Source organism: Haliotis cracherodii, unplaced genomic scaffold (assembly GCF_022045235.1).
Source record: "Haliotis cracherodii isolate W230 unplaced genomic scaffold, xgHalCrac1.p SCAF_12, whole genome shotgun sequence".
Taxonomy (NCBI): Eukaryota; Metazoa; Mollusca; class Gastropoda; order Lepetellida; family Haliotidae; genus Haliotis; species Haliotis cracherodii.
The window spans coordinates 36,871,410-36,885,325 of NW_027266267.1; the positions used below are offsets into that span (position 1 = coordinate 36,871,410).

At 40.4% G+C, this 13,916-nt stretch overlaps 1 protein-coding gene across 1 annotated transcript in view; it reads left to right on the forward strand.

The window, feature by feature from the left end:
- The window catches only part of LOC139457849 (beta-galactosidase-1-like protein 2), a 74,860-nt gene that overhangs the window by 12,315 nt on the left and 48,629 nt on the right, over positions 1-13,916 (forward strand). The window contains exon 3 of the mRNA XM_071239198.1: positions 13,509-13,604. Coding sequence (XP_071095299.1) covers positions 13,509-13,604 — 96 coding nt within the window. The remainder of the gene's footprint in view (positions 1-13,508; positions 13,605-13,916) is intronic.

Consider the following 13,916-nt stretch of genomic DNA (forward strand, 5'->3'; position numbering starts at 1 on the left):
CGAGCATGTATATTATATTGTCCGTCAAAAATATGGACGAGTATAAGCAATATGTTCCTACAGGTAATACATGTCATACATTTGACAAAATGTATTGGCTCAGAGCATTATTGTTCATCACAGCGGCATGCAGATGAACTCATCAGCGCATTTTTACACTTTATCTTTTAACTGGCATGTTAAACTTCTATTTCATAACTCAGTTTTATTTGCACGGATCACTATAGAATCTTGGAAGGGACATTGTCGCGTTGTCGTATTGCCGCATTGACGCCTTTACAAAAACAAGCAAAATGTGTCGAAATTAACCAAAGCACGACAATTCGACAACGCGATATTTTGGCAATTTGTCTCATTGTCGCGTTGTCGCATTGTCGCTCTTTGAATAATCTTTTTCTATATTTTACAAAAGGGCGACAATGCCGTAACGCGACATTTTTCAATGTCAAAATATGTCTCGCTGTCGCATTGTCGCCCCATCACAAATATGTATAAAAGGCGTAATGTTCAGTTAATGTTACAGTTAGGAAGCGGTAACCAAGTTATAGCTGTCGTAGAAGTTCAACTTGATACATGTACGTCTTGAACTGAAAACACAAGTCCGTCCGCGAGTCCATAACGTTTTGTGGTGAGCTCTTCTCTATAAGTGTTTGTGTTCAACTCCCAGTTTCAAACACGTTGTACCTCATCAACAATCCACATTCCTCTAGTGCTGTGATAGTCCGGAAGATCTTACTCTTGACCGTATCAGACAACTGACGAGTGCACGCCTGACCTGTGACCTCATTACACCCCCCATGAGGTGTTTGCCGAAGGGAGAGGGGCAGGAAATGTGTGCTCCAGCCCAGCGCGGAGCTCGCGACACACTGTATACTGCATGTTGTATACAGTAAATTGCAGTTGATATACTGTATACTGCATGTCATGCTGATTTGCGGAAAAGGGCCCCTCCAGCCAGTGAATATTTCTTCTTGTTGGTTCGTAGCATTTTTTTTTTTTTTGTGGCGGAGCATGCCAGTTTATTCATGTTTTCACAGCCACAAGGTACTCTGGTCAGTCGAAGATCAAAGTATATTGATGAGATTGGTGAAAACTTACATCTAACAGGTATACTCTGCACACATCCTCCAATTGAATATTCCTTTATTATTATCATGGATGTTTTAGCTTTTTTGTGTGGCCGTTATGACTTTTTTTGTGGCTGTTTTGATTGTGGGTTTGTGGCCATTTTGACTTTTTTTTTGTGTGGCTGTTTTGACTTTGGGTTTGTGGACATTTTGACATCTTGAGGCCGTTTTGACTATGGGTTTGTGGACATTTTGACATCTTGAGGCCGTTTTGACTATGGGTTTGTGGACATTTTGAGGCCGTTTTGACTATGGGTTTGTGGACATTTTGAGGCCGTTTTGACTATGGGTTTGTGGACATTTTGACATTTTGAGGTCGTTTTGACTATTGGTTTGTGGACATTTTGACATCTTGAGGCCGTTTTGACTATGGGTTTGTGGACATTTTGACATCTTGAGGCCGTTTTGACTATGGGTTTGTGGACATTTTGACATCTTGAGGCCGTTTTGACTATGGGTTTGTGGACATTTTGACATCTTGAGGCCGTTTTGACTATGGGTTTGTGGACATTTTGACATCTTGAGGCCGTTTTGACTATGGGTTTGTGGACATTTTGACATCTTGAGGCCGTTTTGACAACAACCCGTAGTCAATGGTAGGAGCTGCAGCTTGCTGTGCAGAGTTACATCCCTTTGTCATTCTGAATCCAGTGATCATGGGTTGGAATCCCTCGTTTGCCCTGTTTATGATTCTTGGTTTTGTCAGAACCATTCTCATCTGACTTAGAAACTTGTATCTTTAAACAGAGCTACAGATAAGCTGCGTATTTGCGTAAAATACCCCCCCAAAACATTCAAAACCCAATTACTTTCAATTAACTTGCGAACAGAAACGCATGCATTAATTAAAAAACTCAAATGTATAAAAACATGTAAATACTCAATGAAGCTTTTTCAGCATGCGTACAACGGAGCTAATTTCCAAAACACAAGTACTAGCTGATTTACTTTCCGAGTCAAGCCTATATATTTAGAACCTTTGTTTACATCTTAAACATTTCTTTTTTTTAAGGGGTGTTCGGGTTGCCTAATGGTTGAAGTGTTCGCTCGTCGCGCCAAAGACCCGGGTTCGATTCCCGACATGGGTACAATGTGTGGAGCCTATTTCTGGTGTCCCCCGCCGTGGTATTGCTGGAATATTGCTAAAAACGGCGTAAAACCATACCCACCCACTCACTCACTCACTCACTCACTCTATATCATACTGACCCGTGAAGATTCCGAGGTAGAATAGGTCTTCAGGAACCCATGCTTGACGTAAAAGGCGACTATGCTTGTTGTAAAAGGCGACTAACGCGATTGGGTGGTCAGGCTTGCTGACTTGGTTGATGCATGTCATCGATCCCAAATGTGTGGATTGATGCTCATGATATCAATCACTTGATTGTCTGGTCCAGACTCAATTATTTACAGACCGCCGTCACATATCTGGAATATTGCTGAGTGCGTCGTTAAACAACAAACCAACCAACTATATCATACTAGTTGGTTATTGTAACTATATTGGCTACATGCTAGTTTGAAAAAGAAAAAAAAAAAATACCACCCTTGCCCACACAATATTTTCAAAAGTCATTACCAATTCTTTTATTTTTTTAAGCCTTAGATATGTATTTTAGAAAAGAAGGTCTCCTACTAACCTGACAATCTGAACAATCTGCTGAAGATGTATACAAGATTGAAATTCAGTGACTTTGAGAAACATGGGCGAACTGAAAACGAAAAGATACGTCAACAAAATCCTGCGTTGTCATTCAGACCTATTACCTGTATTAGAAAAGGTCTGTAAGTGAATACAATAATTAATGACATTTGTCAAAACTTGTGACATGCTGTGTGACCCAGTGTGCTGCCATTAACCCCGTAATGTCAATGTCAATAATACCCCTGACTCACGATAAAACTCACCCAACTTACGCTCCAACCTGTTTGACTCACCCAGAAAGACTTATTCATGACAATCAGACACTGAATTGTCAACTTGTCTAGGCAATACAATGACAACAAAACAAGTATATTGCAGATATCTTCCAGTCAGAGAGCCTAACAATACTGGGCTGGGCCAGTCGTGATTTCAAACACCTGCAGCGTGCATTAATGCATATAATATAGCTACAAAACTAGTCTTCCGGGAAATTGGCTACAATGTACTAATGTCATGTACCGAAACTATGTCACGGTCATGAATGTTTGACTATACCATATTTGATCAATTAGGCACAAAGAAAATATATTTCATGTTTCAGTAACAGGGTAGTTATGTCATTTTTTATTAGTTTTTGACTTTTGTAACCTGCCTTTAAATTAGTTGCTCCTAATTGTAATAAAGAAGTTGTTCATCCATAAATCGTATCCTTACTTAGCACTCCAACTTCTAAATGCCGCTCAAAAACAAATATAATTACCGTATTCGATGTAATAAGCACCCAGGGCACTCTCAAAATTAGAAATAAGGGGCTCTTATTAGAATATTATTTTGGTGAAAAAAACATAGTTGAAAGATAAATTTCGTGGTTTATGCTGACAGCCTGAAATGTATATGTGTCATGATGTATGACAGATATATTTTTCCAGAATTTAATTCCCATAAACAAAGGTGCATATAACCATGATAACACATGTGTGCGTATTATACTGAATGAATAAGTCTTGTGTACATTGGTCAATCGGAAGGGATGCTAATGCTAAAATATGTAAATATTCAAACAACTTAATTAGTACTAATTGGGCCGTGGCACACATACAGCGTATCAAATGTTTTTATGCCTTTTTACACGTAAAAGTGTGTAAAAATGTGAATAAAACAGACTATTGTGAAACAGGGCATAACCAGGTGTAAGTAGATCAAGGTGACCTATGACACCTTGACGACAGGTGAGAACAGGTGCGTAATGCCTATAGTCTGTTTCTGCTTTTGAATGTTGAAAGTACCGACAAATTACCTCCTGTAAAGTACATTTTGTATTGTTCACTGAGATCAAACTAGCAAATCCAGACTAGTACTTTTTGAGTTGTTTTGTTATTTCGTATTTACAGCTACGTAACACTTTGTGTCGATTTTTAAATTGAGAAAAACAGTTTTTTTTCATTTCCGTGAGTACTTTAGAGCGGGGCGCTTATTACGTCGAATTCGGTACTTTTTTATTTGTCGTAATACACAGCAAACAAGGGACTTTATTGACAATAGTTTCCATCCTTGCCGAACAGGGTTGTAATTTATGAGTTTTATTTTGGCTGGCCTCATGAGTCTATGCATAGTCAATCAAAAATCACATATCAAAATCGACATCCGGTCAAAAAAACGACATGATTTCATTCGCTTTTGGGACTTGCAAAGCAGGTGTACTGTCAACTGGGTGTTAACAAATAGTTTCGAAATCTTTTCATGCTTTTAGTCAATGTGCTCAAACTGATTTGATGCCCCTTGCAGGGTAAGACCCGTTTTATTACAATAGTGTTTTTGGTTTATTGTCCAATAAACAATGACCACGAGTTGTATATTTCTTTGTTAACAGATTAGCTGTCCTTTGGTGAACATGTAAAATAACTTTTAGCTTATGAATTGTCCACCTTCCCCCCATCTTCCTGAGGCAAGGGCATTAACTGACTGTAAAAGTCCAGTTTCCACCCTTGCCAAACTAGACTGGAATTTTTGGGCTCGATCGTAGTGCCACCAGTGACTATTAGGTGTTATGCCCCTTCTATGTCCCTTCTATTGATCAATCAGATTTCACCTCTCATATCACTCACATTTGCTTCAAATAAAATGGTGGCACCCAGTCAAGATGATCTGTATGATAAGCAAGAATGATATTGTAATAAAACGGGTATTATTTTGTAAAGTGCATCAAATCACGTGAGCACCTTGATTAACCTTTAGCCTGCTGAATTGTTTTAGCATCAGGCGCTGTAAAGAGGGTTGACTATTTCAAACAGTCAGTGCTTCAAAGGTCCAATTGATGAAATTGAAGAAATGTTTTGCACATATATTCCTGATAGAAAACTACACATTACCATATAAAAACATCCTGATGTTTTCAATCATACCGACGGCCTCCGTGGTCTAGTGGTAGAGCGTCCACCCAGAGAGCGGAAGGTCCAGGATTCGATCCCCCGGCCAGGTACCCACCCACCTATTACCCGACCCTACCCGGGTACCCACCCACCTATTACCTGACCCTACCTTGGTACCCACACCCCTATTACCCGACCCTACCCGGGTACCCACCCACCTATTACCCGACCTTAGCCGGGTACCCACCCCCCTATTACCCGACCCTACCCGAGTACCCACCCACCTATTACCCGACCCTACCTGGGTACCCCCACCCCTATTACCCAACCCTACCCGGGTACCCACACCCCTATTACCCGACCCTAGCCGGGTACCCACACCCCTATTACCTGACCCTACCCTGGTACCCATACCCCTATTCCCTGACCCCAGCAGGTACCCACACCCCTATTACCCGACCCCACCAGGTACCCACACCCCTATTACCTGACCCTACCCTGGTACCCACACCCCTATTACCCGACCCTACCCTGGTACCCACACCCCTATTACCTGACCCTACCCTGGTACCCACACCCCTATTACCCGACCCTACCCTGGTACCCACACCCCTATTACCTGACCCTACCCTGGTACCCACACCCCTATTACCCGACCCCACCAGGTACCCACACCCCTATTACCTGACCCCAGCAGGTACCCACACCCCTATTACCTGACCCCACCAGGTACCCACACCCCTATTACCTGACCCCAGCAGGTACCCATACCCCTATTACCTGACCCCACCAGGTACCCATACCCCTATTACCTGACCCCAGCAGGTACCCATACCCCTATTACCTGACCCCAGCAGGTACCCACACCCCTATTACCCGACCCCACCAGGTACCCACACCCCTATTACCCGACCCTAGCCTGGTACCCACACCCCTATTACCTGACCCTACCCTGGTACCCACACCCCTATTACCTGACCCTACCCTGGTACCCATGCCCCTATTACCTGACCCTACCCTGGTACCCATACCCCTATTACCTGACCCTACCCTGGTACCCATACCCCTATTACCTGACCCCACCAGGTACCCACACCCCTATTACCTGACCCTACCCTGGTACCCACACCCCTATTACCCGACCCTACCCTGGTACCCACACCCCTATTACCTGACCCTACCCTGGTACCCATACCCCTATTACCCGACCCTACCCTGGTACCCACACCCCTATTACCTGACCCTACCCTGGTACCCACACCCCTATTACCCGACCCTACCAGGTACCCACACCCCTATTACCTGACCCTACCCTGGTACCCACACCCCTATTACCTGACCCTACCCTGGTACCCACACCCCTATTACCTGACCCTACCCAGGTACCCACACCCCTATTACCTGACCCCACCAGGTACCCACACCCCTATTACCTGACCCTACCCTGGTACCCACACCCCTATTACCTGACCCTACCCTGGTACCCATACCCCTATTACCTGACCCTACCCTGGTACCCATACCCCTATTACCTGACCCTACCCTGGTACCCATACCCCTATTACCTGACCCTACCCTGGTACCCATACCCCTATTACCTGACCCCACCAGGTACCCACACCCCTATTACCCGACCCCACCAGGTACCCACACCCCTATTACCTGACCCTACCCTGGTACCCACACCCCTATTACCTGACCCTACCCTGGTACCCACACCCGTATTACCCGACCCTAGCCTGGTACCCACACCCCTATTACCCGACCCCACCAGGTACCCACACCCCTATTACCTGACCCCAGCAGGTACCCACACCCCTATTACCCGACCCCACCCGGGTACCAACCCACCTATTACCCGACCTCACCCGGGTACCAATATTCACAAGCGCGTGATGTATATATCAATAAAATACTACATACATATTTTCAGTGATAGTTTCACATTAATTTTAATTTTTTAAGGATTTTTCCTTTAATAATACATTTATAGATTCTAGCATGATTTTAAAACAATTTCAAGGAGCATTTTAAAATTTATTCCAAATAATATAATGATTGCTTATTGATGATAGAGTTGTTAATGTTCAATTATTTACAGCTGTTAGAGTTGTTAATGTTCAATTATTTACAGCTGTTCACAGCTTTTTATATTTTAGTAGTTATTTTTTCCACAATGATTATGTGTATATACACTAAATATTGATCAATGCATCAGCACAGTGTAACTGATCAAACTTATTTTTCACCTGAACATCAATTGTGTGAATAGGTAACTATTTAATATTATTACTTAATTTTAGTATTCCAAGTACATAATATCCTTAACATATACATACAAAACTCATGTGGACATTGATCTTGTGTATTAAGTGGGTTGTTTCAAAACAAAACAATTCTAAAATATAATTGTAATATGAATATGATACATTCATTTCTTGTAATAGTACATGAGATTTTGGTGAGTTAGCCATATGTTTATTAGAGAATTTTATCGTTTGAAAAAAGAATAAGGCACATACAGGTACATTGTCAATTCTTTAAGTTCTGTTCTGTTGGAGAAAAGTACATGAAAGATATCCTTATTTATTAGGGCTGCAACGAATACACTATGAGGCGATTACGATTCGTATCATGAATTTAGGGTAGCGAATGCATTATTAATTCACGAATACAATAATAAGTCAGTAGTTGATGTATTATTTGTCATATTCAGCATATTCAGTGAGGCAACAACAACATCAATTATTTGACATGGTTTGTTAATTATTAATATATTATTAATATATTATACATTTATATACTGCACTTATCCAGGTACTAGTATTTGCTCAAATGCGACAATGACCAGTGACCACAATACTGTCAAATTAAATAGCGTAAGAGAGTTGTCTTTTGAAGAAATCTATGCATATATGTTCTTATGGGTATTTTTTATGTAAATGCACATGCTTGCATATTCATAAATATTTGATTCTAGTGGCCACGAATAACGAATTCAATTCATGAATGGATACAGTTCGTTTCACCGAATGCGTGAGTGAATTGTAACAGCCCTATTATTTATGGGGGGTTTTCTGGGTTCTTACCAATAAATTATTGTATAATATAAAGGACTTTCCAGGTTTGTTGCAGTTTGGTCAGGTGTGTATCTGCGTATCTGCGTAAAATACGCATCAGAAATGCAGAAATACGCAGTAAAATAAAATCCAAGCGTATCAAATATGCAACGAACATTACAGATACGCTATAAAAATAAAATTTGTGCGTATCATCAAAATATTGTGAAGTAACCCTCCGTATTCGATTAGCACATCAGCAACTTATTTTGAAATTATAAACGGACATTCCATCAACCTTGCCAAACTCCACGATGACAGTAACATCATGATCATTTGCCATCACACTTTCTTGTGGAAGTATCGTGGTATTTTTGAGTCCTAAAAAGCTCTCGAGCCCACACGACACCAGTTTGCAGGGACTAGATGAATAGTGTTTTTAAATATTTAACTTTAACATTAATAAATACCCACGTGTGTAAAAACTAGTGGGTAACAGAAATTTGAATACCCAGATAGAATTACTGATACTCAATGATTTTAAAATGCATGGGTAAAATACCCACAACACCAAAAGGTGATCTGGAGCTCTGAGTGACGCTCATGCATGTCCCTAAAGGAACATGGACCATAGTGAACTACAGTCAACAGGTTTTCGTCTATCAGTCAATGTGATGTACAAAATTTCAAAATAAGCAGATCATCACCAGCATAGGTCTTCAGCAACCCATGCTTGCCGTAAAAGGTGACTCTGCTTGTCGTGAGGGGCAACTAACGGGATCAGGTGGTCAGGCTCGCTGACTTGGTTGATGCATGTCATTGATCCCAGTTGCGTGGGTCGATGCTCATGATATTAACCACTGGATTGTCTGGTCTTGAGTCGATTATTTACAGACCGCCGTCATATAGCTGGAATATTGCTGAGTGTGGCGTTAAACGACAAACCAACCAACAAACCAGCCTTGGATGTGGCATCCTTGATTATCTAATGGGTTTCTGAATATCTAGTCTCTATAGGTCTACAGGTTATGCAAAACCAAATATTTTCCCTTAGACTTCTATAGTAACGTTATATTTTTTTTTTAAAGAACTAAGCATTCAACAGCTATTACCTGTATGTGTGTGCACAGTTTGGCCTTAGAGCAGCAATAAAAACAAACAAAAAATGACAAGCTTAGCCAGCTCCTTTTCCGAGTACCAGAAGCTAAACACACCACCCCCAGTTTCGCACCAAATGTCACCTACTTGAAAATAGCTGTGGTCACATTCAGCATAAGTCATCATGTTGAAAAAGACAGTACTTAATATAGAAAAACATGGTCAGTTTTAATAACTGGATGGATGTTCATTTGAAAGACATAAAAATCTTACAGAATATCCTCCAATCACAGCCTGCAGATATCTCTCGATCTGCACTGAAGGCTCCCTACGAAAACCGCACTGTCCAAACTGGTTTTGATTTGGTTTAGTAGAACCTATATCGTGTTTCATATGTCTCAGCCTTCTGGGTGGAGTGAAAAGAAATGTCCCTGTATACATGATTACCCTTGTCAGATGTATTTTGTCCTGTCAGCCACACCCCCTGACTTTATGACACCTTATGTGGTTAATTTTCACATACATGTACTGCTGCAAACCTGTTTTTCTCTTGTATGCAATCACAGTATCAAACTTCATCAGCTGGTGTGTCACACGCTCCTCAGTCAGTGTGTATAGAAGTGCCCTAGCCATCATGAAACAAGAATTACAAAAAAAGTCTTATTTGCAATAAGATAAACATTTTTCATTCCTACAATTACTTTTTGGTTATGTGGATGAAATTTTTAGTGTCATAAATTATTATTTTTACATTTCATAAGGATTTTTCTTTGATAGACCAGCATCAAACTGTCTGACAATTTAGATAGAATTATAACTTTAAAAGCCCATCTTTTCTGAGGTGTCCATATATTTCAGAATTTTGTTTCTACTTTTAGGACAAAACATGAGCCGTGTACCTACGTTTGTTTACATAAACAAATAATCATTTTAAAATGTAAAATGTTTTTTATCCCTTTGTTCCACTAAATCCAGTTGTGACTTTTGTACCTAAAATGTCTTGTGAGTTTGTACCCAAACCAGTATGTGCTTTAGTTGGTTGGTTTGTTTGTTGTTTAACGCTGCACTCAGCAATATTCCAGCTATATGATGGCGGTCTGTAAATAATCAAATATCTCTAGATCTGCACTGAAGGCTCCCTATGAAAACCGCACTGTCCCAACTGGTTCTGATTTGGTGTATCTATTATATGGTCTCTGGTGTAATAGAACCCAAGGACCACGTATAGTTAGTCATATTAACTTGAGGAAATGTTTTATCATAATGTTCTGCTCATTGTTTGCAATAAACATGAAAAAATATATATGATCATATAGATTTAGTTTTGTTTTCTTGGGTACAAAGTCATCAACAATTTTGGGTACAAAATCACGTAGGATTTAGACTTTGATGTTATGCACTGGCAGCAATGACAAAAAATATTAAACAAATATGAGTGAATACTGCTACCCAGGTCAATGAATAGTAAACAGGTGATGATAAATAGTAAATTATGTAATTTCTTTGGAATTTATATGTATTTCAGAATTGTCTTGATGATAGCGTACCAATTTTCGCATAGTTTGCCTCGGTGTGTGAAATGCGGTACGTGTTCCCGGTTTCAGAAATGATAGATAAAAGTGCAAGTATTTGGATTATTTTTTATCCCCCGTCACGAAGTGAAAGGGGGATATAGGAATGGGTGCCGTCCGTCCTACCATCTTCCCGTCCATCCGTCTTTCCGTCCGTCACATTTCGTTTCCAGAGCAGATCTTGAAAACCGTACCAGATTTCTTCACCAAACTTGGCACATAGATAGATCTAGTGGTGAACTGGTGCCTTTTGATAGTTTGGGATTTTTAAAGAAATCATTTTTCGAGTTTCCATGGCAACGGCTTTGACTTAGACTGAAAATGGTGGTAGTCCTCGTTTCCGGAGCAGATCTTGAAAACCATACCATGTTTCTTCACCAAACTTGGCACATAGATAGATCTAGTGGTGAACTGGTGCCTTTTGATAGTTTGGGATTTAAAAAAAAAGATTTTCGAGTTTCCATGGCAACGACTTTGACTTATAATGAAAATGGCGGTACTCCTCGTTTCCGGAGCAGTTCTTGAAAACCATACCATATTTCTTCACCAAACCTGGCACATAGATAGATCTAGTGGTGAACTGATGCCTTTTGATAGTTTGAGATTTTTAAAGAAATCATTTTTCGAGTTTCCATGGCAACGACTTTAACTTAGACTGAAAATGGTGGTAGTCCTTGTTTCCGGAGCAGATCTTGAAAACCGTACCATGTTTCTTCACCAAACTTGGCACACCGATAGATCTAGTGGTGAACTGGTGCCTTTTGACAGTTTGGGATTTTTAAAGAAATCATTTTTAGAGTTTCCATGGCAACGACTTTGACTTAGATACACATAGATAGGTCTAGTGGTGAACTTCCCCAATGTCATCTCGCAGTATTGAATACATTTTCTTTCTTGTTGGTAAGTTCTGCATTGCTTTAGTGTATGTTCCTCCAAAAGTGTCATGGACACAGTTGTTGCATTCACTTACTAACTTCATGCAGAAACACAACTCATTACAAATACAACAGTGGAAGTGATCTTAAACCTACTCAACTGTATAAACACTACCTCCTATCCTGTATATATACTTGTCAACCATACTCTGTACTTCACTTGCTTAGTAACGGTGTTAGAACCGACACCGAAACCAGCTATCCTAATTGTAATAAAGAAGTTGTTTGTCCATATGTCTCATCCTTACTCATTACAAATACAGTTACATATTCTATCATAAACTGCAGATGGAAAAACAACACCAGTAATAACATTTTTTAGTGCTGCAGTTAGACCATTTACAAAAAGGTCCAGTGAATAATAGTTCACAGGAGCTAATGCATTGCATACAACCGGACATGTCATATTGGCGGGGGATATGAGTATTTCATGCTTGTTGTAATCTGAATTATTTTGCTATTTAATGTATATCAGTTCAGATTTTGCATATCATCCAATATTTTTAATCATTCGCAGTATTTGTTGACTTTGTTCAACTGAACAAATCACAAGTGTCGCTTATGCTTGTCAATGTACAAAAGTTTATCAGACGAAATCATTTGCAAACTCGATAAAAATTATTTATTTTTTACAAAGATTTATACACCCATGTAAGAATTTCCAGAAAATTCATTCAGATATATGAATTGTAATTGTATTATATGATCACGATGCATGTGGAGTTGTTTGTTTACCGCCGTTTCCATGATCATACACTTTTCATCCAAACAATGATGTTAGGATTCAGATTGTTTTTGTTTATCATTAATTATAACAAAAGTTGCTAATGTTTAGAAATGAAGGAATTTGAGTGGGTTTTTTAATCAGGTAACCATGGTAACCCAAAACTATGCTCAAATGTGAAAATGGATAAAATTATAAAGAAAATATTGCACATGCCGCTCAACGTGAAGTGCCTAAAGTCAACAAAGGCCGTTTCTGGTAGTGGTGTGCTGAGAAATTTAGTTGATACTTTCTTAACTCGCGATGTTTTCTTTTTGAGGTAAATAAACTTCTGAAAGTTTGAATATATTGCAAGCTAAGCATTTATGACCAGAAGTGATATCAGTATTCAGAGTGAGTGAATGAATAGTGTTTTATGCCACTTTTAGCTATATTCCCGATTTCAGAATGACTTCATTTTGAAGGGAAACCGGAAGTTATGTCATAAGCTGAAGTATGATAGACTGGAAGTGACGTCACAGAACCTCCCACTGACTCACAGGCTCCTTACTGATTCTCTGACTCATGGGATCCTCACAAACAGACTCACCGACTCCCTCACTCACTGACTCATGGGATCCTCACAAACAGACTCACCGACTCCCTCACTCACTGACTCATGTGATCCTCACAAACAGACTCACCGACTCTCTCACTCACTCACTCACTCACGGGATCCTCACAAACAGACTCACCAACTCTCTCACTACCTCACTCACTGACTCATGGGACCTAACAAACAGACTCACCAACTCTCTCACTACCTCACTCACTGACTCAAGGGATCCTCACAAACAGACTCACTCCCTCACTGACTAACGCGATCCTCACAAACACACTCACCGACTCTCTCACTCTCTCACTCACTCCACACTTACAGACTCACTGACTCAAATATAAGACACTTTGCTTGTCTGACTTTTTGCCTTTGTTTATTCCAGGAAGTACATCCAGCTGGCCCATGAAGTCGGGCTCCATGTCATCTTCCGGCCGGGACCCTTTATATGCTCCGAGTGGGACTTCGGGGGACTGCCCAGGTAACTGTCATTGTTGGTACTTCAGGGACTGACAGGTAACTGTCATTGTTGGTACTTCAGGGACTGACAGGTAACTGTCATTGTTGGTACTTCGGGGACTGACAGGTAACTGTCATTGTTGGTACTTCGGGGACTGACAAGTAAATGTCATTGTTGGTACTTCGGGGACTGACAAGTAACTGTCATTGTTGGTACTTCGGGGACTGACAGGTAACTGTCATTGTTGGTACTTCGGGGACTGACAAGTAACTGTCATTGTTGGTACTTCGGGGGAATGACAGGTAATTGTCATTGTTGGTACTTCAGGGACTG